The sequence below is a fragment of the Lissotriton vulgaris genome, chromosome 2_1 (genome assembly GCF_964263255.1).
Source record: "Lissotriton vulgaris chromosome 2_1, aLisVul1.2, whole genome shotgun sequence".
NCBI classification, from domain to species: Eukaryota; Metazoa; Chordata; class Amphibia; order Caudata; family Salamandridae; genus Lissotriton; species Lissotriton vulgaris.
In genome coordinates this window covers 825,232,936-825,260,354 of record NC_141687.1, presented here as the reverse complement: position 1 = coordinate 825,260,354, position 27,419 = coordinate 825,232,936, and the positions used below count along the sequence as shown (strand labels likewise).

The 27,419-nt window shown below is 43.8% G+C and overlaps 1 protein-coding gene across 3 annotated transcripts in view; it reads right to left on the bottom strand.

Annotated features, from left to right (window-relative positions):
• The window catches only part of PCBP3 (poly(rC) binding protein 3), a 118,181-nt gene that overhangs the window by 20,010 nt on the left and 70,752 nt on the right, over positions 1–27,419 (bottom strand). For 2 of the 3 annotated variants that reach the window (XM_086958707.1, XM_086958705.1), the window contains 2 exons: positions 25,048–25,126; positions 10,567–10,619 (listed from right to left, as the gene is read on the bottom strand). In XM_086958707.1, the coding sequence (XP_086814833.1) occupies positions 10,567–10,619; positions 25,048–25,126 (132 nt within the window). The remainder of the gene's footprint in view (positions 1–10,566; positions 10,620–25,047; positions 25,127–27,419) is intronic. The other variant, XM_086958706.1, reaches the window with a different exon arrangement.

Here is a 27,419-nt window from a genome sequence, read left to right as displayed (position 1 = left end):
GATAGCATTCATATGAAGGAGTACATAAGACACACACAGACAAAGTTTTAAACCGTTAATCAGTAGCACAACACATGTGAAAAGTCATTAAAAACATAATCAGAAGTAATGTGAGGTGCTTATACCACTTATACCGCCAATGTGAGAAACCTTGTATTCTAGCAGGCATCAAACATGGTAGTATTGAGACAGAGAGTAAACTTACCCTTTAGTAGAGTTAATGACACCACTTAGGTAGGGCATGGAACCTTGATGTACTCTCGTGAACCACGGAGTTATTAGCCGGCACCTACCCTCCTTTGCCAACCTGTAGGTCAGGAATAAAATATTGGCTGTGCTAATAATGTGGTTAGTGTTGTGCTTAATTGACTCCCAGTGTAGTTAAGTCTGTAGAGGTGCGAAGGTCATAATTGCGAGCAACTAAGTTAGTCAGGAATGCAGAGCGGACAATGTGTATGCAGCTGGCAAGTTTTGCGGAATGATGGACTAGTTGCTCGAAAAGAGTCTATCTCTGGCGGCCATCTTAGGGAGGAGAGCCAACGCAAACATAACACTTGTGTGTGTACAGTGTACAGTGGGCCAACATCGAGCACGGGACAGCCCAGAGGGCTACTGTCTAAGGGGTAACTTTGGGCATTATGAAGCTAGAAGTGACAACTCAGAATGAATGGAATTATAAAACAATTATAATAAAATGGCATCTAGAAAGCGATGAGAAGTATCTCTCCTGGCGGCTATCTTGGGAGCAACAACTCATTGGCAGTAAAACCATTAAGGTCCATTGTCCTTAGACCGGCCAAAGTGACAAGTGCATGAATGGAAAATAGCACCCAGCACCGGCCGTTTCAGAGTGAAAAGTGGCCCTGAAGTGGAAAAAAGACCAATAATTATGTGTAGAGTTAATAGTGATGCGCTGTGACTCCTGATCTCAGGCAACAAGGCCATTGAGGGAGAAGGTTAAGGAGAGATGGTACAGAGGTATTATTTGTTAAAAGTGAATCACCGCATCACATAATGCATTCTGTAACTGTGCACATGTACTATGTGGCAGGGATCAGTGGTGCAGAGACAGAGAATGCCTGGGAATAGTGACTAGAGGAATGGCAAGATGGTAAGCTTAGTTTAATTCATTCTATGGTATGCCTTTGTTCAGTCGTGTGGGTGGATAGGTAAACAACCCAGTGTTGTATTTTTTTAAAAAGGGTGTTTTTGGTCCCGCTGGTTATTAGCCTCTATGACGGTCCACTTAAGGTCATCTAGAGTATGGTGGCTTTCAAGGAAATGGGTGCTCATCTTTGTGATGCTGCATTGGCATCTGATATACTGTGATGTTCAGTAATTCTGGTTTTGATGGCTCTGGTGGTCAATCCTATATAGCCGAGCATGCAAGGACAATGGATGAGGTACAAACAGTTTTTAGTGTTGTAATTCGTTTTGCCCCTCTGGGTCCAGGTGTGTGTATCATCCAGTGCAATTTCATTAGATATTTCTGTAAGGTGGCAAATTCCCCGTGAGCCACCAGAAAAATGTTCTGTGACTGGGGGAGATGATAAATGTACGTTGTTCGTATGGAAGGTTTACCTGGGGTCCAGTGTGTACCAGGAAGTCTCTCAAGTTTTGGGTGCGCTTAAAGGCAAAGCATGGTGTAAAGATCTCCAGAGTTCCTGAGTAGAGTATGGGCCAATGTTTCTGCATGATATTCGGTATATGGTTGGAGTTCGGTATAAACGTAGTGCCGCATGGAAAAATGTTGTCCTTTTGTTTGACCCTGGGTTCCAGTAGTGCTTCTCTATGGTTATTTCTATCCCTCCTCTGGGCTCTGTTCACAACTTGTGGTGGGTAGTTGCATGCTTGTAAATCCTTGCTCAATGCAGTGGCCTGTTGTTCATAATCCCTGTTGTTGCTACAGTTGAGACACAGGCACAGTAACTGTCCATATTGGAGGTTGTGGTGGAGTGCCTTAGGGTGATGACTGTCGTAAAGAAGAAGGCTGTTGCAATCCATCTTCTTCTTGTATGTCATTGTTGACAATCACCCATTGTCGATTTTGATTTTTAAATCCAGGAAAGGTAGTTTTACTGCTAGCAATGGACTTGGTAACATCAAATAGGGATTGAGGGAGTTGATCCAATCACAAAAGGCCTTACAGGTATCTAGATCGATTTTCCAAAAGAAGATATCATCGATGTAGCATTGCCACAACTCAACATTGATGTTGTAGGGGTTGTTTTCTGTAGAGATGTAAAGGCATACCAAATCAGCCATATACAAGTGGCAAAGTTGCTTCTCATAGAAGTTTTCTGTATTTGGTGGAATAGGTAGTCTTGGAATTGGAAAAGATTAATGCAATTGTGGCACATTCAATGATGAAGCTCACAAGAGTATTTATTTATTTATTTATTTATTTATTTATTTATTTATTTGATTTGTATAGCGCATTATAACCCAGGGGTCTATAAGCGCTTTGTCAGGGTCCGCTTAGCGATTCAGAAAAATACAGCTGGTCACGAATTAAAGACAACCCCACGCTTGCTGAAAGAGCACAGTTTTTAATTTCTTTCGGAAGGGCAGCAGCTTGGTTTCTTTCCGCAGTTCCAGTGGCAATTTATTCCAGAGAGCTGGGAGTGTGTAAGAGAAAGCACGACCTCCCACAGTAGCCAGTCTAAAGCGTGGTTGAACAAGGAGAGTAGCTTCTGCAGATCTTAGCGCCCTCCCCGGCCTGTAGAGAGTCAGGCGTGATTTCATGTAACTTGGTGCCCTACCATAAAGGGCTTTATGGACAATGCACAACCCCTTGAACATTAGCCTCTGCTTGACTGGCAGCCAATGTGGTTCACGCAAAAGGGGGGATGCATGCGTGTTCCTCGGCTTTTTAAAGATGAGTCTGGCAGCGTCATTCATGACAAACTGCATTTTGTTTATAAGTCTTTGCGGTAGTCCTATATACAACGAGTTGCCATAGTCCAGCCTGTCTAAAATCATAGCAGAGTCCACACTCCTCAAGGTGGAAAAGGACAACAATGAGGAAACTTTCCTGAGTTGTCGGAGGAGGCCGACACAGGTACCCACTACAGCCGTAACTTGTTTTTTCATGGACAGTTTACCGTCCACATGGATGCCCAGGCTTTTGACCACTGCCGCCGATTCCGGGGGCATACCCAGCTCCCTAGGCCAAAATTGATCATTCCATGGGTTGCCAGCGATGGTAATTGGCAGCACCTCGGTCTTATCCGGATTGATATTTAGGGAATTCCTGAACATCCAGTTAGCTGTGCTTCTCAGAATATTTTGCAGTCTTGCGAAGGCATCCTGGCCATCATCCAATTGGATGATGATTTGGGTGTCGTCCGCATAGTTATACACCTGGCAGTCCATTTGGTTGAGCATTAGAATCAGAGGCTGTAGATAGATATTGAACAGAAGGGGTGACAGAGCAGACCCTTGCGGTACTCCGCAGGTGATCGATGTTGGGGTGGAAAACAGGTCACCAAGTTGCACTCTCTGCATCCTCCCTTGAAGAAAGGATGTGAACCATGCAAATGCTGTGCCCTGAATGCTGAACTCCCTCATCCGTGACAATAGTTGTTTATGACACACGGTGTCAAATGCCGCGGAGAGGTCAAACAGCACCAGGGCAACTGGAGTTTTCTTGTCTGCTCTGTTCCTCAGTTCATCTACAATCGACAGCATGACAAGCTCCGTACTGTGATTCGCACGAAAACCTGCCTGATTTGGCTCTAACAGGACGTTATTTTCCAGGTGTTCCGACAGAGTGGTAAGAACATGTTGCTCCAGCACTTTCGCCAGGAACGGTAGCTGGGAGATTGGTCTGAAATTTTTCAGACATTTCACGTCCGCCCCCGTTTTTTTCAGCAGGGGGATCAGCCGGGCTTCCTTGAAGGAGGAAGGCACTTGTCCTACCTGTAAGGATAGATTTAGGAGGCTCAGCACATCTTCCTCTTTACCAGGGAGTGCCAATTTAAACACTTCAGGTGGGCACGGATCAGACCTGGAGCCCGACTTGTCCCTCCGCATAAGAAAGGACAGCCTCTCCTTTGTAATCAAGGGTAAGGCAGTTAATGGGGTTATCACTGGCATTCTAACTGGCCTGACCTGCAGCGGGCAGACAATGTTGGGGGTCGCCGTGATTTCAGCAACAAGGTCTGTAATTTTGTTAGTAAAAAAGTCCTGAAATTTTTGGCAGTCTTCCTGAATAAACTCCGGAGTCTGTTCCTTATTTTTTCTTAGCTCCGTGAGGACTCGGAAGACTTCTTTCTTGGGATTTGTGGCAGTTATAATCCTCTCCTCAAAAATCTCGGACTTCCTAGCTATGATCGCCTGCTTATAGCTAGTGAGTGCCTGTATATATCGGCTCCGGGAGTCGGAACTGTAGTCCTTACGCCAGGCTCTTTCCAGTTTCCGTAACCCCTGTTTCTTCTCTCTAAGTGGTTCATTATACCACGGGGCCCCTAGTCCTCTGTCCACTAGGTTCATCCTACGGATTGGTGCCACCCGATCCGCGGCCTTCGTGAGTTTATCCATAAGTTCCTTACAAAGGACCTCTGGATTATCTGTCCGGTTATTAGAAGGGGGGTTAGTTAGAAGTAGATCTACCATTTTATCTCCATCGATGTTTTTCCACTTCCTGATCGCCTTCCACCCTCCCCTGGTCGTTATTGTTTGTTTGTCCACTAGTAGCTCACCTCTCACCAAATGGTGATCGGACCATACGCACGGCTGGGCCGTTACCGCACCTTGCGCAGGGACTGTCATCCAAACCAGGTCAAGGGTATGTCCCTTGACGTGGGTCGGGCCCTTCACTTGTTGGACCAGATCTAATGATATTAGCGCCTCCTCAATCTGTAACGCTTGACCTTCTTTTGGGACTTTTTCCCAATGGTAGTTAAAATCTCCCATTATGAGTACTTTATCATACCTTGAGCGAATGTCCTGGACCATTCTCAGGAACAAATCTGGGAATTCCGGCGATGCCCACGGGGGATATACTAGCAGAATGATCAAACAATCTGTCCCCCGCTTCAGCTTAACACCCATCACCTCCGCACCAGCCAGATTTTCGGTCAGAAACCTTTCGCCCTGTAGGCGTGAGCTATACAGAAGGGCCACACCTCCCGCTCTTCTGACTTCCGTTCTATTATGGCAAAGTGCCCAAAAATCAGCTGGCAAAGAAGCTACGAGATCCGGCGTTGAAGAGTCTTCTAGCCACGTTTCTGTTATTCCTAAGAGATCCAATTCTCCTTCTTCCAGAAGAGTAAAAACCTCTAGGTGATGACGTTGAAGGGAGCGTGTGTTGAGGAGACCATAGCGCAGGCCTCGGACCTTAAGAGCGTCCTTCCGGCCTGGATAGGAACTGGGGGCTTTCAATAATCCTTCCTGTCTAAGTATAGCAGCACATCCCTGGCTGATGGCAATGGTGCCGGAATTAAAAGCCCCTAACTCACCGCTAGTGTAGATGACACGCGGACCCGGGGTCGTGGCCCCGGGTACCAGTATTGGATGTTCATGTCTCTGCAAGAAGGCATGTCTCGATGACCAAAATGGTGGCATTTTGCACGATGTTGGTATACAAGGCTTCCACATCAAGGGTCAACAAGAGGTTGATTTCATCTAGTTTTCTGGCTTCCTCAATGAGGTTTAGGACATCTCTCGTATCCTACAGAAGCTTGGGAATCTTCTTCATCAAAGGTTGTAAGAAGTGGTTACAAAATTTGCTGAGGGGTTCCAAGAGGGACTCAATGCTGGAAACAATGAGTCTCCCACGTGGGGGAGATACTCCTTTGTAAAGTTTTGGCAGGACGTAAAAGTAAGCTACCTTAGGTGTGGGTTTGATAAAAAATGCTCAGCCTCATTTTTTGGAGATCCATTCTTGAGATTCTGCTGAGGTGACCATGGTGTTAATCCTGGTTGTGAGCCTAACGGCCTGGTCTCTGTCTATCCTGAGGTAGTATATCTCGTCAGCCTGTTGATGGAGGCATTCGGAGATGTAGTCAGTAGTGTTGAGGATCACTATGGTGCCGCTCCTCTCTGCTGGTTTTAGAGGGATGGCTGTGTCGGTCGAGAGGATACTAACTGCCATCTGTTCCTGGGTGGACATATTGTAGAAGGGTGTGCAGGTGTCCAGCCCTTCGAATTCCTTGAGGATGGCTTGCTTAAATGTGAGGACTTCATTAGGTGTCAGCTCTATGATTGGGTGAACCTTGAGGGTACGCATAGACCAGAATCATCAGTCTCTGGTTTGTCCCAGAAGAAGGCATGGAGTCTGATCTTGCGGAAGAAGCTGTGTAACTCTTTGGCTAGACAAAATGTATCTTCGTGTGGTGTGGGTGCATAGCCTAAACCCTTTTACAGAACTCTGTTCACTAAGGGTAGGGTTACTCTCATAGAGAGATTGACCACTAGCTTTTTGTTTTGTTTTACTCCAAGTCTGCATCTGTGGTTCGGGCTATGGTTGTTGCCATTGTACCCGTTTTTTTCCTCCTCTTCTTTTGCCCCAGCACTGCCTCTGCCTAAAAAAGGAGGTGAGTGGGTGTGGTGTTTGAGGTGACTTAATAAAGTGGGGGTTCCACAATGGTTGTGGCCCTGGATATAGCCCGATTCGGTATCCGTACATGCCTGGAGGAGGTATGCTCCTATCACTGTTGTAGTTACCCCAGCTATCTCCACTGAAGGAGCTGCGAAAGGAGTTTTGTTTGCGCTAATGAATAGAGGACCCTTCATCAGATGAGGTATCCCTCTACTCAAACACCACACTCACTCTTTTGCAACATATTATAATTCCACTGATATGGAGTTGTCACTGCCAGCATCACAATGCACGCAGTTACCCCTTGGATAGTGGCCCTCTGATCTACCCAGGGCTCGCGGTTGGCCCACTGTATATGCGCAAGTGTCATGTTTGCATACTTTCTCCTCTCTCTAAGATAGCTGTCATAGATAGATGCTCTACGAGCAACACAACTATCATCCTGAAAAACTTGGTGGCTGCTCGGCCATCCTGACTCGCTTACATCCACACACCTGTACAGACTTAACTACGTCAGAGGTCAATTAAGGACATCACTAACCGCTTCATAAGCAAGGCCAGTACTGCATTCCTGAACTACATGTTGGTAGAGGAGGGTATTGAGTTTTAACGGGGAGTACCCTAAAAACTCATGGACCTGGGTTAATAAGTAAAGTACAAGGAAAATGGTCTGAGTTTAGCGCAATTATTTATAGATATTCTGTCTTACTCCATAAAGACGTTCACCACATATATGTATCATTATTAATTGATAAACAAAGTGAACAATAAAGCTTGCAATATTCAAAGTCTGATTGCATTTATTCTTACAATCGTGTAAGTTATGAATTACTACATCACAGAAGTAGCTTTTTATCTTTAAAGTTTATACGAGTAATTATCAAATCATTACAGCGATGGTGCTCTCAGTGAAGGAAGGAAGGGATGTGGTTGGGAACGCTGACAACGATCAGAATCGTCCCAGGCAAGCACTGAATAAAGAAATCGTCTTCTACTGGTCCATAATTCGTGACATAAGTGCAAGTGTATGCTCGACCACAGGAGCATTGCCCAAAAACTTTTAGGAGCCCGCGTTGGCCCACGTATTGACGGGTCAGATGCCAACCGTTGCATTAATGTGCTCACATTTCACATCTGTCCTGACGAAGACCCCAACAAGAGGCAAGAATAACCCTTCCACATAGACAGGGGTCGAAACGTAGACTACACCAACCCAGCACACCATAGGACTCAATGCAATGGATTTGTCTAGCCTATGTGTGATGTGATTAGGGAACATGTGTACTAGCTTTAGTGTAAAGGCCTACTGATTTTAATGTGATGCTATCAATGTCACACCACCTTTACCCAGTCCCTCACAAACCCGATCACATCCCTTCTTCCCTCACTGAGAGCACCATCGCTGTGATGATTTAATATTTACGCGTATAAACTTTAAAGATAAAAAGCTACTTCTGTGATGTAGTAATTCATAACTTACACGATTGTAAGAATAAATGCAATCAGACTTTGAATATTGCAAGCTTTATTGTTCACTTTGTTTATCAATGAATAATGATACATGTATGTGGTGAACGTCTTTATGGAGTAAGACAGAATATCTATAAATAATTGCGCTAAACTCGGACCATTTTGCCGGTAGAGGAGGGTAGGTACCGGCTAATAACTTTGTGGTTCACATGAGTACATCAAGACATCAAGATCTTTGACTTGCTACCCTTTTCATACTCTGTTTCCTTTGAAGACTTGTGCATTTTACTCACTAATAGATGCTTTTTTGTGTCCGTTATCCCCCCGTAGCTAGGTGCAGTCCACTGCCCTACCTAAGGGGTGTAATTAAGTCTATTAAAGGGTCTTGCCTTTGCCTCAGTACTAGCCTGTTTGATGCCTGCTAGAGTACCGTTTCTCACACTGGTAATAAAAGTGGTATGATCACCTGCTGATATTTCCAATGACTTTTTACATGTAATGTGCTACTAATGAATGGTTTCCCACTTTATGTGTGTATGTCTTATGTTTTACTATGTACACCTTCAAAATGAGCACTATCTGCCACCTCGGGCATTTGCTGTACTACTAATAGGTAGTGATTTGCCAGTTCCCCACATTATGTTTTGAGAACCTGCCAGACTCCGGCACCTCTCTTATGCTGTTTCCCCACTTCTCCTTTTACAGGTTGAATCTTCCTTCCTTCGCCTCATCTGGTGCAGTATAATTGTTCTAGATTGGATACCCGCCATCATTTCCTGGTTCCAATCCGCTGTGGAGTAGGTATAGTAACCTGGTCCTGAAGAAAAGCCATTGACTCTCCAGGCACCCAGCATGAAACATGGTGACCTTCTCTCACATTTTTTGAAGCTATCAGAGTACATTATTACAAAAGATAGCCCTCCTGTTTTTATTGTGTAACGGGGACCTCCACTTTATTAAAATCCTAAATTAGTTTCCATTAATACTCTTTAAACCACCTGTGCACCACCCTACACATTAAACCCACTCACGTGCACTCACCATACGGCTAAGATCAAAGGATCGCCACTAAAGTGCCCCACACTGAGGGGCCCATCGAGAATTGCAGCGCCAGTCTGACGAGGAGAGCCTTATGATGAAGCATGAATGAGGGCTGGTCCCCCAGCAGTTCCCGCTGGTCATCTCGTCAGATCCACCTACCAGTGCTCATCCTTCCTTGTTTTCTCTCCCTCCAAGGAATTGTATCTTTCTTTACACTATATTATACTTTCTGCATGCCTTCTCTGTCAGCTAAAGTACCATGTACTTAGTCCCCAAGATAGGGCAGTATGACAGTGGTGACAGATACAGCTGAGTGGTACCTTAGCAACAGATGCTAGGTGGGAACCAATATGAGAGCCCCATGCAAATACTCAACATTGCAGGACTAAGTGTGTGAATACATGTAGGTGGGTCTTGAGGTGTTATGGCTGGCTGTGCGAAAGTACATTAGTGTTTCTAGTGTGACGTCAGAGGCTCACATACACATTTGATGAACAGTTGTCTAGATTTGCAAGAATGACAGGCCTCAGCTCCCAATATATGTGCGTAGCGTTTAAGAGGACATGGGAAATATACTTTCAAATATAGCATTCCCGTGATTTCTGCAAGACCTCAGATGGCATGAGACAATATCTTCTGTTATTTCTGACTTAGACTTCTCGAGGCTTCCAGCTGATTTCACAGAGGTTCATGCACGAGTCTGTGTCATTTTCGCTCTACAACCACCACACATTCATTCAAGATCTGAAGGTACAAAGGTGGGTAAAATATAAGAAAAACAAAGTCGCATCAGCAACTTGATGAGGCAATAATGCAGAATGGAAGTGAGAGTTGCAAAGGTGAAAAAAAGGGGAAGGGGGCAAGTGGAAGAAAATGAGTAAATTAATGAGGTATGAAGCACATATAAAGAGGTAAGAGGGAGGAATTAGGCGTAAATAATAAAAGAGAGCATGAGGAGAAGAGCGGAAAAGCGTGGGAAATGGTCAAATGGAGAATAGAAACAAGGTAATAACTGAAAATACGGTTGATCTCAATATCAAAGGAATACAACAATTTAGAAATCTAGGAAAGAAAGAAGAGAGGTGAGAAAATGAGATGGATGAGACAAACCCATGGATGACCACTCAGAGATCTCTTTGAGTCCTCTTCCAGGTGGTTTCCAGAGAAGATCAAAGAGGTGGAGTGATAATGAGAATCAGGAGAGGTGAAAGAAAAGAATGAGTTGGAAAGGAGAGAGGGAGGGATAGAATGAAGGTGAGCGAGAGAGAGAGTGTCAGAGTAAAAGTGACTTGGAGTAGAAGAAGGAGAGTAGGAGAGAGGCGGGAAGTTAAACTGAGAACAAGAGAAAGGATGAGGAGTGATAGAGGAAGAGAAGAAGGCAAAAGAAGGATTGAGAGAACAGAAGGTATGAGCAGGAGTAGAAGCAATAAGTAATTAGAGGGGAAGAGAAATTTGAAGGGAATGAGGCAGCAGTGTTGGAGAGGACGGGAAGAGGGAGCAACAGTACTCACATCATTGGGAATGGAGAGTTCATGAGCACCGGCCTGGGCACCGGCATCCATACCTGGGCAGGAACAAAGCAGAGTAGTTAGGGCAGCAGCCACGGAACTTTAACACAGAAGATGGTGCTGCAAGACTGAAGAACATGGAAAGACATAGGAAATACAGAAGGTCTCATGGCTAGAAATGCTGCAACTTGGGGAGTATCACAGTAGACGACCTCACCAATATTGCAGCAAACCTCGTGCCACCCTTGCAGACAACCAAGCAAACTAACAACATGACCCTGAACCCCTACCAACACTTGCCCATGCCCCCACCGGCTATCAGCACCTACAAATTCTCTGTCACTTTAATATTACCTACAAACATCCAAGAGAGAACATAATGGAACATAACACAAGCAAAGAAGGTGCTATCTCATTACACAATTAAACATGATACTATCCCATTACTAGTACAAGTAACTTTACCTGAATGACACATTAAGAAAGGTTGTCACCTCAAAAATAACTCAATCAAGAACCTTGACATTATGATTTCAGCAACTTTAAGGACCCTACATGCAAAAATCAGTCTTCCTAAGAAACTCCCTTTCACCATATCAACACAGCAGCACATGCATGCCCCACACCAACACATATCAGTATCATGCCATCTTACAAATAACAGCTGCTAGCAAGCTATTACATCACTTAAAACACCTTCCTAATTACAGGACGGGCAACTATGCCATCCTACTGAGTGGTGTGCTATGTTGGCACAAATCTCTCCCTCCACAGTTTCGCGAAAGGTGCATTGAAGAACGTCACAGTCTTCGTGGTTTTTTATGGGGTTTATATACTTTTCAAATAAACAAAAACTGTAGAAATCGAAGCTGAAGTGGAAAATCTTCTACTGGGCATAACCTGTCAGGCTGCTACCCTCAATTTAGAGCAATCGACACTCAAGAACACAACATACTAAAAGCATCAACAACACAACAGCTTCAACAACATGGCAGTAATTACCTCCTTTTCTAACCAAAGTCCACTAACTACCCTGCAATAGTAATAGCAATCTGTTAAATGCATGCCACCTCTGCAATAGCGCACCAATCAATTGTGGCCGTAACAGTGACACAAAACACGGTGCCATCCTTTCAGCAGCCTATAAATCACACTAAAAAGCAGATTGAAAGGACTAGCAGTCTACTACACGCAACGAAAATAGCTGACACGCTAAGAGATATCCTGTTTATGCCTACATTTACACTGTCTAGCATGCCTGTAACTGTACAGCAACTAAAATATCATGGTGATATATTCATGCAACTAATCTATGAATGCAACTGCTTTCTGAGTCAACAGCTGGACAACAGCATTCAATAACCAGCCGCCCTACACCTGGATAAAGGCAACTAATATGTGAGTAACACGAAAACATCTTCTATCCTAGCATCTGAACAAGGCTACACCGATTACCTTTATCTACCTAGAGTAATCCGTTACACACTGACCTCAACATATTGTTACACGAGTTACCCTCAAAATGTTTTCCTATGGTTTGTGTTGACAACCAAGTATCAAAAGCAAACCTCTGAACAACATTACATGAAATTACCCATCATCCAAGAGCCTAGCTATTGGCATTGTGGCAGGTAACCTCCAAACTTAGCAACTGGGTAACATCTCCCCAGAAATATTCATCTTAACATCTGGATAGTGATGAAGCCTTTAAATGTCATTATTTAACATTCCATCCTAACATCTGGAAAAAACCACGTCAACTACCTTTCTGATCCAACATTTGGATCATGTTACAGCAAGTACCCTTATAACTAATAATATTTAAACAACTACCATCGTCTCCAAACAGTGGTATAATGGAACAGTGGGTAACAGAACAACTACCCATTCTGCCTAGCACCTGAATAATGATGCAAAGAACTAACCTTCCATCTTGACTATGATCGATTCTTCACCTGACTACTGACATGATGATTCCTGATATGCACCAAATGATTTACTTTTCAACGTTTGCAATTTTGTTTTGGTGTGAATCCTAATGCCATTTAAACAGTGTCTCTGTTTTCTTCTTGGTTGTTGTTTTACCCATTAGAAGGGTTGAAGTTAGGGTTCTGCAGAGAACAATCAGAAATTATATATTTATGTCGAGGCCTAGAGGCACTATCTGCAGAAGTGCAGATTCCATACATACTGTCCATCAACCCAATAGAGATGGTATCATAGAGGGGGAGATGGCACTTAAGTTCCAATGTGCAGAAGAGGATCCTCTCCTTTGAGGGAAGTTCCTCATCTCCAACCACAAGAATAGGCAAAGGAGTTCAACATTCATGTAACTTAGGGCCTGATTTAGACTCTGGTGGATGGGAACTCTATTGCAAATGTGATGGATAGCCCATCCCCCATAGTAAAAATGCCATAAGATATAATGTAATTGTAGTACAGCAGATGGGCTATTCATCACATTTGTAAATATTTTCCCGTCTGTCAAAGTATAAATACGGCCTTAATTTTCATCATTTTCCAGAATGGCTTGTCAGTACATGCTGAGTGTTTAAGACCATCAGCCAACATCCTTATTTCATCCATAATGAATTGTTAGAAACTACGACATAAGTTCAATCTCCACTCGTGTTCATTCCATGGCCTGTGTGTGTAAGGGTCATATCTACCGACATGAGGAATGATGAGGAAAGTTCAATCTTCAGGCACTCTCCATCGCCATTGTCTGCATAGAAAACTGCTGCAGCAGAAATTGGATGCACACCTCTTCATATCAGAATAGTGGCTGTTGAGGTGAACCTGCAGTGTTCAATGGTGGAGATGTTAGTGCTCCAAAGGGATCACCAAGACACGGGTTGCTCAGTTGACTTAGGGCCACTGAAGCATGATTATGCCAAGGAACTACTGATCAGAGTTGGATTCTAGATGCTGCCTGGGATGGACTTGCTCTGTATCAGCCTCTGTGCCACCCAAAGTGTACAGGAACCCCTAAACTACAGGAAGTTTTAGGTGAGGTCAAGGCTCAGTTAAATCTCACTCCATACCTGAAGGGGCAGTCCTAGTAGGTACTGAGAAGCCTTCATCTCCACAGACATGACCAGTGCCTTTTCTATGGCTTTTCCTGATGTGTTTCTTTATGTGTTGACTGACTCATCAGACTGTGGACCTCCCCATAGGAGATCAAGAGCAGCTTTATCAGAGCAGAGGTTAAACAAACAGATTACACAGGTTCCCCTACAGTCCCCTACTGTTGCATACCTTCTAAGGAAGCTCATGCAACTGTTTGGATACCATTGCCTTTTCATTGGCTTTGAAAGTGTGATAAATGGCTGGTGCTGAGGAACAGAGGAAACTCCAGGAACATGTGGGGAAAGATCCTGGGTAACCGCTGGGCAGCACAGTGCCTTATGCCACCAGCCTAAGATACTGACCATACTTAATGAAGGGTTGGTAAAATGAGTAGCCAATTATAATACATGTTATTTTTGGCATTTCCGTGCAGAAAGCCTGGAAGAACAATTGTTACTTACCTGTAAACAGGTGGTTCTCCAGTATTGGCGTCTTTCATAGATTCACATGCTTGAATATTCCCCGTCGTCGAAGTGGGAGTCCCACAGTAAATAAAATAGCAATAATGCTAAATATAAAATTGTATATAATGATATATATATACATATATTACATGAAAAGAATAGAATACATAATAGGAATCTCCAAAAAAACATTCTTACATAGGAATGCATGGTAAAGAGAAAAAACCACTGTAACACGTTAGTGTCATTATGTTGGTCCAAATTACAGCCAATCAGGCGTCAGCACCCTCTAGAACCTTCTCCTCAGAAGCTCAAGCCCTCAGATTTTCGTAGCATAAGTAATAAAGAGCGCATGAGGAGAAGAAAGCCTCTGAAGGGAGGAGGGTGGGTCGCATGTGAATCTATGAAAGACACCAATACTGGAGAACCACCTGTTTACAGGTAAGTAACAATTGTTCTTCTCCAGTATTAGTGTGTCTTTCATAGATTCACATGCTTGAATAGAATAGAAAGCAGTAACCTCCGAGAACTGAGATTGCAAGGCCAAGAAATAAGACAGTATCAGAATAATACAGTCACGTAATATCATAGCAATCACAGTAAAACATCAAGGAGGGGGGAACAGAGGCTCACCTTAATGAAACAGATGGCGAAGCACTGCCTGTCCCACAGCGGTATCCGCATCATTGATGGCGTCCAAACAGTAATGTTTGGTGAAAGTGTGCCTGCTGGACCATGTCACTGCACGGCAAATCTGATGAAGAGGCACACCAGCAAACAAGGCGGTGGATGAGGACATCGCCCTCGTAGAATGAGCCCTCATCGAAGACTGCAGCGGTTTACCAGCTTGTTGATGGCAGACGGCAATGGCTGAGGATAGCCATCGAGCAATAGTAGGCTTAGAAACAGGGTGTCCCTTACGGGGACATCCGTAAGCGATGAACAGCTGGTCAGACTTGCGGAAGGAGGCAGTTCTTGCAATATAAAATTTAAGGCATCGTTTGATGTCCAAAGAATGCAAGCGCTGTTCCGCCGGAGACTTTGGGTCCGGAAAGAACGTTTTTAGGAACACAGGCTCATTCAAATGAAAGTCTGTCGGTACTTTAGGTAGGAAAGAGGGGTTGGTGCGGAGCGCCACTCCGTTAGGCTTAACTGAAGGTAGGGCGGCTTGATAGTGAAAGCGTGCAGGTCGCTCACCCGGCGAGATGAGGTCAAAGCCAAAAGAAGCGCAACCTTCCAAGGGAGGAATTTGATATCCGATTTATGGATAGGCTCAAATGGTGACTTCAGAAGTTGGGATAGCACAACATTGAAGAATTGTCGGATGATTCTGGACGAGCGGAGGGAAGAAGAGCCATCATGCCTGAAGCGAGATATAGCAGCTAAGAAGACTCTCAGGGTAGAATGAGAGAGTCCTGACTGAGCAAGGCTTAAGAAGAATGGAAGAAGCTGCTCTGGAGTGGAATGAATGGGATGGACATTGGCTGAAACACACCAATGGCAGAATCTTTTCCACTTGAGTTTATAAGTCTTGATGGTAGATGGAGCCCTAGCCTGAGCCAGAATGTCTCTGCATTCCTGAGATAATTTCAAATCTGCGAATTCAAGGTACTCAGGTTCCATGCCCACAATTGCAGCGTGGAGGGATCCGGATGGCACACTAGACCCCTGTCCATCGAAAGTAGGTCCGGACGAGGACGCAGAGGAAAGGGCTCGCATTGGGACAACAGAAGCAGTTCTGAGAACCATGCCTGCCTTGGCCAACGAGGTGCGATCAGCAGGATGTGGCACGGTTGTCTCCGCATTTTCCACAGCACCCGCGGTATTAGCGGAATTGGCGGAAAAGCGCATGCAAATAGACCGCACCAGTCTATCAAAAGGGCATTCCCGCACGGTGTGGATGCCAACTTGCATAAGACGGGCCTCTCCGATTTTCCGGTGTTGCAAAGAGGTCTAGATCTTGGTGACTCCACTGGAGAAAAACCTGATCCAGAGTCGGCTGGTGTAGATCCCATTCGTGCGTTGAGGAGGCGGACCTGCTCAGAGAGTCCGCCAGAATGTTGGACACACCTGGAAGGTGGACGGCTGTCAAGGTGATCTGTTGGCGGAGAGCCCAATCCCAGATCGACTGAGACAAGTGAGACAGATGAGGTGACTTGGTTCCCCCCTGTTTGTTCACGTAGTGCATACTGGTGGTATTGTCCGTTTGGATTAGCACTGACTCCCCGTGAACTATCGGGAGGAATGATTTGAGCGCAAGGAAGATTGCCATTAATTCTAGCCTGTTGATATGCCACTTGCGCTGGGGCGGAGTCCACTTGCCCTTGATGGATAGGCCCTGGAGATGAGCGCCCCACCCCTCCAGGGAGGCGTCTGTCGTCAGCGTGAGATCTGGTGCGTGAACAAGAAAGACGTTCCCATTTCCAGATTTGAAAGTTGCGCCCACCAAAGCAAGCTTCTTCGCATGCGGGGTGTCACTGTGACCAGGTCGTTGAAGGAGCCGGAGACCTGACGCCATTGTAAGTCCAGTTCTTCCTGAATGGGACGGGTACGCAACCTGCAATTTGGGATCAGTGCGATTCACGATGAGGCCATTCCCAAGAATGACTTTAACGTCCGAACAGAAATGGACGTTTTTCTTCGAATGAGGGTGACCAAACGAAGGATTTTGAGACGTCGTTCGTGGGAGACGAACGCTTTGGAGAGATTCGTATCTAGTATCGCTCCCAGAAAGGATCTGGTCTGCAGAGGTATAAACTGCGACTTTGCGACGTTGATGGTCAATCCCAGGGACTGAAACACTTGCTGGCAAAGGCGAGTGTCCTGATGGAGCTGATGGTGGGATTGAGACTTCAGAAGGCAATCGTCCAGATATGGAAAGATTTGCACGCCTTGGAGACGCAGGTGAGACACCACAGGAGCCAGTACCTTCGTGAACACTTGAGGAGCTGAACGCAGCCCGAAAGGCAGTACTTTGAACTGAAAGTGCATTGGTCCCACCTTGAAACGCAGGTACTGGCGATGTTGTTGGATAATAGGGACATGAAAGTAAGCGTCCTGAAGGTCTATGGTGGTCATGTAATCCTCGTTGGATAGAAGACGAAGGATTTCCTGTAACGTCAGCATGCGGAACGATTGGGACTTTAGGAACTGGTTGAGAGCCCTCAGATCCAGAATGGGTCGCCAATCCCCGGTCTTCTTGAGTATGAGGAAGAATCGAGAGTAAAACCCCTCTCCTCTTTTATGTTTCGGAACCACTTCAACTGCACCTTTTAACACAAGAAGGCAGACCTGATGGTAAAGCTCCTCGAGGTGCGGAGGAGGCGGGCCACGAGGGGGCGTGCAAGGAGGAATCTCTACGAACTCTAGTGTATGACCCCGTCGTACAATGTCCAACACCCAGCAGTCCGAGGTGATCGAAGACCACTGAGAGTAAAACAGAGAGATTCGACCTCCAACATTTTGATGGGAAAAGTCATTGGCGTTTGGAGTTGGATCCCCGATAAGAGGTTTTTCCTCTGTAAGGTCTGGAGGACTGTTGGCGAGATTGCCGAGGGGGCGTGTAACGTTGGCCGCTCTGATTGTATGAGCGGTATTGCTGCCCACCTCGAACGTTGGAAGAAGTGCCGCGTCCCCTCGCACCTCGAAAGGACTGCTTCCGAAATTGCAACGTGCCCAAAGACTTTGCCGTGTCGGTGTCCTTCTTAATGGACTCCAGAGCCTCATCAATATGAGAACCGAATAGTGACTCCCCATCATATGGCATGTCCAGTATTCTGGATTGGACCTCCTGCCGGAAGGATGTGGATTTTAGCCAACCTTGTCGTCGGAGTGCAGCTGCACTTGCAAGTAGACGGAATCCTGTATTGGCTACATCGACGGCACAGTCGATCATTTCTTCTGACATCCTCTGTCCATCTCGAAGGATCTGTAGAGCATCAGCCTTGGAAGCATCAGGTATGAGTTCTATGAGATCTGAAATGTCTGACCACATTTGCCTGTCATAGCGTCCCAAGATGGCTAAGGAATTGGCTGCCCGGACAGATGTGGAAGCCATCGTTGAGAATTTGCGGCCAATAGCATCCAGACGTCGACCCTCCCTATCCGGAGGGGCTGTGATAGGAGCCGCTGGATTCCGGGCTCGACGCTGTGCGGCCTGAGTCACTACCGAGTCCGATTTGGGGTGAGAAAGCAGGCAAGCTGGAGACCCAATCGGGGCCTTGTACTTTTTCTCAAGGCACGGTATTTGTGCAGGCAAGGAGTTTGGAGCAGTCATGAGCTTAATTCCTTTCTTCCAGACAAAATCGATGATGGGAATTGTGTGGGTTTGTTTATAAGGTTTGTCTTTAAAATCATAAAGAAAACACTCCTCCTCACGTTGTGATGTTGTAATTTAAAGCATAGAGCTGCTTTATCCATTAAAAGATGGAAGCTGGCAATATCTACCGGAGGTGAATCTACAGAGTTTCCTGGCTGAGGTGAGGGCGTCTGTGCCCGATAATCATCCCAGTCCGCCATATCCGGGTCACCTGCCTCATCCGAGTTGTCGGGGACTTCACCGTCCTCACGTTCCAGGACTGCTTCATCATCCATATCCTGTGGATAGACTGTGGTATGGATCCTGACAGAAGTTTGGACCTGCGACGAAGTTGCAGGTGGTAACACAGGTGGCCGAGTAGGTGAAGGCAGTGCCATTGTAGCCGGCGATGGCGCCGGTGTAGTCTGCGGCGTAGGTGGGAAACGGCAGTTATAATCATCCAGCATATGTTGGAGATTTGAGATCAAAGTTAAAGGAATGGTGGCCATAGGGACTTGAACCAGCTGTTCCTCAGACTGAGACTGTTGATCACCGTCACCTTCATCCGAATCCGAGTCTTGACACTTAATTATTAAGTCTGATGGACTTTGTGCCGCTCCAAAGGTATCCCCTTCATGTTCTGAGTCAGTCTCAGGCTCAGATGTAGTGGCAAACATCGGAGAAGGTGGTTGCGTCTCAGGATCAGAGAGCTGGTGACACAGAATCTTATCGCGACGACGAGAAGGTTCTGAAGTTTTCAAAGGTACTAACGGCAACGAGGCAAAGGACGTCTGTGCCGCCATCGACGGTGCCGTCGTCGATAACGTCGACGATACTGGCTTGCTCGTCGACGAAGATGGCGTCGGTGAAATCATCGGCGACGGTACGGTCGTCGACGGAGTCGTCGTCGGGGCCACTGTCGACGGTCGATCAGCTGTAGACGAGGCCGTCGACGAAGCACTCGTCGAGGGAACGGTCGTCGACGCCAGTGTAGTCTCCGTAGACGGAGTCTTCGTCGACAAGGCTTTATTCGACGATGTCTTCGTAGATGAGTCCTTGGTCGACGGTATTTTCGTCGACGAGGTCTTCGTCGACGGAGTCGTCGTCGACGACGAGGACTATTTGAAGACTTTCGTCGACGAGGATTCTTTCTTCTTCGTCGACGAGGAAATGGGGATCGTCGGCGGAACTGGCTTGAAAGGCAAGGCAACCCTCGTCGACGTGGAAGCAGTCGACGAGATCGTCGTCGATGAAGAAAAAGCTGATGTGGTTGTTAGCGTCGTCGTCGAGGATGTAGCCCATGCTGTTCTCGTTGTCGGAACGCTCGTCGACGCTCCCGTCGACGGCGGAACTTCTAGAGGCGTGGAAACACCTCGAGAGGCAGCAGAAGACGCCTGAGAGCCAGGTCTCGTGGGCGTAAAAGTGGTAGGAGTGGCTGAGGACGCCACAGAAGCCAAAGGCAAGGCTAACTTCATCTTTTTTAGAAAAGGAGATGGAACATCCTGTAAACTACCACGTTTAGATGCTGCTGAAGAAAGTCCTGAATGAAAACTTTCTGCGTCTGACAGGGCTGAATCCTTGTCTTTTAGACGTTGAAGCCAAAGGAAAAGGCGGCCTTCCCTGTCCTTCAGAGTTTTAGTAGAAAAAGTTCTACAGAACTTGCAGCTGCTAGCCTCATGATCAGGGTATAAATCATATATATACACTTCTGATGGGGGTCCTTTTCAAAAAGGCGTAGCTTCCCAAAAGAAGAGCAGGGTCTAAATAAAGACTTCTTACTTGACATGTTGTGACAAACACTGGAAATAGATGAGTAGAGTTGAAAAAACTGAGCAGAGCTCAGGGAGACTCCCTTCACACGACGTGCGGTAGAAAATCTGAGGGCTTGAGCTTCTGAGGAGAAGGTTCTAGAGGGTGCTGACGCCTGATTTGCTGTAATTTGGACCAACATAATGACACTAACGTGTTACAGTGGTGTTTTCTCTTTACCATGCATTCCTATGTAAGAATGGTTTTTGGGAGATTCCTATTATGTTTTCTATTCTTTTCATGTATTATATGTATATATATATATATCATTATATACCATTTTATATTTAGCATTATTGCTATTTTATTTACCGTGGGACTCCCACTTCGACGACGGGGAATATTTAAGCATGTGAATCTATGAAAGACACCCCTAATACTGGAGAAGTAAGCATTCTATTATTAATATTGTTATTATGTCAATATCAACAGTAGTAGCAATACTACAACTGATAATTGCAGTTTCCTTGATATTATTATTATCAGGGTTGTCCTTGCTATTATTATTAGTAAACTACTGTCTTGAAGGCAGCACTTTGGCAATAAGACCCTCCAGCAGTCACCCATATGACTGAAGGTAAGCAGAAAGGCCTTGTGAGTAAATCCTTAGGTTGACCTACATTTTCAAAATTGAACTGTAAACTATGAGGTCTGGACATGGATGCTGGATGTCAAATCCGCATCCATGACTAGTCATGCCTAATGTGTAGGAAATCAATATCAGACACCACTGCTGATTGTTAGATACTATGAAGAGATCCTGTAGGACATAGGGTACACAAAGACAAAGCACAAAAAGTGTTCTTGGTCAAGGGTGCTAATAATCAAATGTCCCCGTAGTTAACCATTTTAATATTGTTTTAAAAGGTATTTGTTTTTACAATTCAACTCTTGCTGTAAACATCAAATGATTTCGGAGAAAGATACTATAAAAACACTCACAAGCCCAATTTTTACTTTTGGTTGAACCGAAGAGAAAGAATGAGTAGAATAAGAATTTTGGGCCACATGTATGAATAAGTGATCTCCAAACTCTGGTCGTTAATTGTTACCAACATTTTTAAAAACAAGCAAAGAATTTTAAGTACCTGAATATGGACTACTAGGATGGTTCTTAAAATTTCAAATCATGATGGGGGACAATCCGACGGACTTCCTGAATAATAATAGGTAGGTCACAAACTGCTACTCATTTAGGGCTTGAGTGATTACGATGTTGGTGGGAATTGCCTCCGACCGACCCCATTTCAGTGGAGGAAGTGTCCGACCATAGGCTAGCAATTCCGTACACCGAATTACGATCTGACCGCACATAGTGCAGTAATAAAACTCCCATTTCTCAATAGGAGCTTGTGCTGTGCACGAAAACAGCCCGCAGCACAAGCTCCCATTGAGAAATGGGAGTTTGTGAACACATGGGAGTTTGTGAGGTGTCTGCCACACAATGCAGGGATGTTAGCCCAGATGCGGACAGCCAGGGGTAAGGGGGCTCTGCTAGGGACCCCAATGTTGCTTTCTGGCAGCCTTTCCATCTTAAAAAGGCCAACATGGAAAGGCTGTCGGAAACCAACATCATAATACGGATGGCAGAAACGCCGTCCTTAAGGGATTACGAGGAGTTTCTGACCAGGAAAGTGCTGGTTGGTCCCCCCAACAAGCGTATGCATCGTAATGTGTCGTTCGGACTGCAGCAGTAGTGCTGCTCGGACTGCAGCGTAATAAGGCCCTTAGTTTGGAAATCATTACATGGATGGTGACCTGCCATGGTCAGAAGACCATAATGTCTGTAGTTACTTTTAAATAAAGCAAAAAAAAAATATGTAAAGCAGCCTGTTTTCCTTAAAGAAACCAAGGTTGCGCTGAAAAATGTTTTTGCTGGTTTTCAAAGTTTAAGAGTAGGCAGCAACTTCCTGGACGACCATCTGCTCTCCGTCATTTTTTGGGTTTCTTTTGCATTTCACAAAGATTTGTAAATGCATTACCAACTCCTTTAAGGTGTCCGTAAATGTTAAAGGGCCAGAAGTAGGAAGCCTAATACCGGTCGGTAACAGCTGAAATTACCGAATTTCGGCCGTTACCGACCGGTATTAGGCTTTTCTGATGTAGGGGCCTAATCTAAGGATTCGGTAATTTACCGAATCAGTAATTTAAGGAATCTGTAAATTACCGAATTCTTAAAAACCGATTCGGTAAGTTACCGAATTCCTAATGTAGGGAGCACTTAAATGAGTGCTTTTCCCATGTTAGGATTGGTTATTTACCACCAACTACTAGTTGGTGGTAAATAACGAAACCCCCAATAAAGCAATTTAATGCAAATTATTTCAGTGCCATGTGGCAGACATACATGCCCTTAGGGCATGTATGTGTGCCACATGTGCCCCCATACACAATTGAGGGGTGCAACAGGGTGTCAAAGTGACACCCTGCCACCCTTCAATGTTTTCCCTTTTTACTGAATTGGTATTTACCGATTCGGTAATTCCCATTCATTCCTAAGGGCCTCCTGGCCCATGGAAATGAATGGGGAATACCGAATCGGTAAATATCGATTCAGTAAATACCGAATCTTAACGATTCGGTAATACTTACCAAATTTTTCCCTACATAGCATTTACCGATTCTAAAATACCGAATCGGTAAAATTCGGTATTTTAGAATCGATAAATGTCCCTCACCTACATCTGGCCCAAAGTTTTAGGAACAGAATTTTGTTTGCAAAACATTGATACATAAGATACAGATTCTATATTTGGAAGCAATGTCTATAACACTCCCCTTCCATGTACCAAACCGGTATCCATTTGGAATTCCGTTTTAGGATGTGGAAAAAACGTTTAGACTCCTAAAATAGAATTATGCTTTTATTTTGTAATAGATTAACGGTAACCATTAATAGTTACAGCTATGGTAGGGAGGAGATTAGGGTCAATGGAAAGGTTAAAGTACATTTAATAAATTTGAGCTGGGGATAGTTGTGTGTTATGGTCTCAGTAATGGCCAAGCTAGAATATGTTTTGGGTGGGTAAAAAAACATTTTCACTGTAGAGGTATTATTCATAACAGTTTTTGTGGCAGACTGTGTAATTATATTTTTAAGACTGATTGTAGGAGATTCCCTATATTGTGGTCTGCTCTATCGTGACATAGCAACAGCTCAATGATTCCAAAAACAAGAACGTTGTAAAAATCCCTTACTGGACCATCCAAAGGTCATACTTTAGAGAACTCTGGATAGACAGTTTCTGTCTATGGGTCGGGTTCGGCCTGAAATCCATCTCCTCTAAAACTACCAATACTACAGACATTGATAATTCTGAGTGGGAGAGAACTACTCCCAAAATATGGGTCAACGTGAATATGAAGTAAAAAAACTGACTTTCCTTGCCTATACTGCCTTGTTTTTCTCCATTATCTTGCAGATGTTCACCCTCTCAGCAGGCAAATGTCATGGTATTAGTCCTGGAATGCATGCCCTTTCCTTATTACCTGTAATCTGAATAGAGCTGGTAACTCCTGTAATGGGCCCCCTATGGGTTAATATGGCAAATGTAATGAGGCCAAGTGTCTCTTTCTCAATCTGTGTCTCTCTGGATATCTGGATTATCTTTCTTTTTCTTTCTGTCAGCATGGTAATTGTGCTCCATTTTGTGGCTCCCAATGAGAGGTGTGTAACATGTTTTTTTCATTGAAAATGTTATCAAAGCTCTTGATTGCGATTGCAACGTTCTCCAAGAAAATGTTTCTCTGTTCATTAAAAGTTAGTTTTTACAGAACCATGAGATCATTTACACACTAATCAAATTCAACCAAGCTGTAAAATGCATGGTCATAGGTTGCCACAAAAGTTGTGATTTCTGAGCAAGTGTGACAATGTGTAAAACTTTTAAAACCTATAGAAGATGCACATTTTTCAACCAAGGAATGTCCAGGAATCTCTGTACTGCTCTTGCTATTAATGTATCTATAATCAAATGGAAGCAAGAGATAACTATTTTACCATCATCACACTGCCATGATTCTGTGAGTAAGATACTCTTATACGTTACATTTTTAAAATAAAATTCTGTACTTATCAACAGAATGGATTTATCAAAAAGGTCTGATTTGTTTTGTGCTTTAGCACCAAGCAGATAGACACTAGTGACCAAATTCATGATAAGAAAAGAGTACAATGCTACAATATCAGTCACTAAAGCAATATTTCTGAGGAATTATGTGATCCTAAATTTACCTTCTCAAAACATACCTCAATTTCTTCAATGGCTCACCACATACCTTCACCTCTCTTGCAAACTCTAAATCTTGAAATTATTATCTTTAATTACACACCACAGTAGTACATCAATGATTAACTCTTCACTGCATTGCTTCAATTCTATCACTGACTCCAAACTACATAACATCTCTAGCTACCTACACAGAACTTATTTTCCCTACCTCGGATAATATTTACCACAATACTACATTGCTCTTGCTAATCTCTGGTCACCTGCCTTCCCATATATAGTTAACTTTCAGCACATATCTTCAATTTTGTGTCTATCTACTCACCGCATAACCGTGTATAGGATTAATTTCACATTGCTTTGTATTACTTCTCTATTATCTCTCACCCTTGTAATGTATCTGTTTCACTTCTTATAATTTCTTCTTTCTTCCTAGCATCTCATCATTCAAAATTGTATAATTAAGTCAATAATTTATCTTGACTCATTCTCATAACCTAACTATACATTGCTTTAACTCAACATTTACTCCCATCACATAAATCAAATAGAAAGAGAGAGAACCATAAAAGGTGAAAAGAGTAGGAAATGTATAAAGGGAATTGTGGGTACGTACCAGGGAAAGCGGGGGTGGTCTGTCCAAGGGGAGTAAAGGGGGTTTGCTGCATAGCCAACTGGTGGAGCTTGGTCAACTGCTGAGGGGTAGGAGGGACAGCAGAACTAAGAAGGTTATTGTTATCAAGCACACACAGTCACCAACAGAAGTCAGAACAAAATGATAAGAAAATAAAGAGAGGAGGCCATGATTGGCCATGGCAAAGCACAATAGGAGGAGGGCTCGGCCTGTGAGCATCAACACCAAAAGCTTTAGTTTGTGTTCCTCATGATAAAAGTGGTCCACAAACTGGTTCAACCCGCCCAGGATAATAATCCTGAATGCTCCGTCTGCTGCAGATCTTTAGGTTAGATTAACTTTTTCCTATCAAGTCTTGATTAGTCCCATAAAATGGAAACAGTGATCAAGGCCAATGCACACCTCTTCAAGAGTCTCTTAAGTACAAATTGTCCCACAATCAAGATGAAAGTAGGTTTGGATCCTGAAATCTCCTATTGACAGCAGTTATTAACCAGAAATTTCTAAATACAAGCGCTCGTGATGTACACCACTACCTATATACAACGAAAACAGATATGTAAAGATTGATTTTTTTCATTATCTTCCTTTATTATTTATTCTTTCTTTAATTTGTAGTTGTTCGTTCACAGATACTTCAGTCAATGCGTGTTTCATCCATATCAGGCTTTTTTCAAGGCTTCTTCAAAATTGGAAATTCTTTTCCAGGATAAGGCATTCCATCCTACAATGACATATTGGATTCTTTGCTGCCCCAGTGCCAACTGTTTAGTTGCTTTTACTACTAAAAACATGATTGCATGCCATATTTTGCCTGCAACACATTAGGATGAATGACAGACAATATATTTAAGACTATATTGGGAGACACATGCAATATGCTGCCTGCACTATTTCAGCCCTAGCCGTGTGACATTACAGTTGCCATTGGGGCACAGAAACCCATACGGCTCTCTATATATAACTTCACAATATGTTGAAGGAGCCTTTGAAAAAACCTCCCTTCAAACAAACATGTGATGAATGTGGCTGTCCTTAGAACACACTTTAAATTGAAGAAAAGCATAATAGAATATCCTTTAAAGAAAGAACATGTTTCTAAATATCTGTGTTGATTTTATAGGAAATGGTGTGCATACATAGTGCTTATAATGCTATCATTTGTCCCATGACACACCTCCTCACAAATTCAAGAAACATAATCTGTGATGGCAGAAATTAACTGTGAGGGACAGTGATGACATAAACCTTGCCCTGGGAATCCCACTAGCCACAAACACATTGTGACTTAATCTTCAAACATTTTGTTTACCAACACCGGCAAGCAGCTTTTTAAGCATATAACACTGCAATAGATGCGTGTGTGCCTGAAACATAGTCACTCGCCTAAATTCTATGACTGTCTTGCAGGAGCAGAATACCACAAGAGTCCAGAGTGGGTGTGAGACATGTGACAACACTATCGATTACCAGATCCACTCATTCACCAGAAGTGGGATTGAGGGATTTTGGAATCTCCATAGAAATCACAGATGTGAGAATGTGACCTCAAAATGGAAATCACAAGGAAACCACGTACATGCATTCCCTGTGAAATCACAGATGTAAGTTTAACATATTACTATGTAAATCACAAACATGCACTGGTATAATCACAATGAAAAATAGAAAATTAAAGATGGAGGCTGTAATATCACTGTGAAAATTGTATATGCAGGATTGTAATAGCTACATTAAAACAATAGGTATGGGATTATATCACTATGGAAATAACAGGTGTGGAATTGTAATATCACTATGAAAATCACAAATGTTGGTTTGTGATATCAGTATAAAATGTTTAAATGTAGGATTGTAATATCTCTATGGGAATCACAGAGTTGGGAAATGTAAGATAGCTATGAATGGCACAGATGTAGGATTATAACATCACTATGAAAAATATAGATGTGCCACCTCAGAAATCAATGGTGCGTGCTTTTAATTGAAATAGCGAAACTACAAGATGAAGGATGTTGACATCACTATGAAAATAGCACACATTAAATTGGGACATAATTGCGTACATCATAAATGGAGGATTTTAACATCAATTGTTAAATCATGTACATGTGATTGTGGCAAATGGAAATTTCAGAGAGATTGTCACATCAATATGAAACTCACAGTTGTAGGATATCACTGTGGAAATCACATTCTTGAGGATTTTGATACCACAATAGAAATCCCAGGTTTGGGATTAGGTGTGGAATAATTTTACCAGAGATTTTGATGTGGGCATTCCAACGTCCATCAAAATGTTAATGATGAAAACTGAGTTTGGTGGAGTCAAAATGCTGCTTCACCAAAGGCAG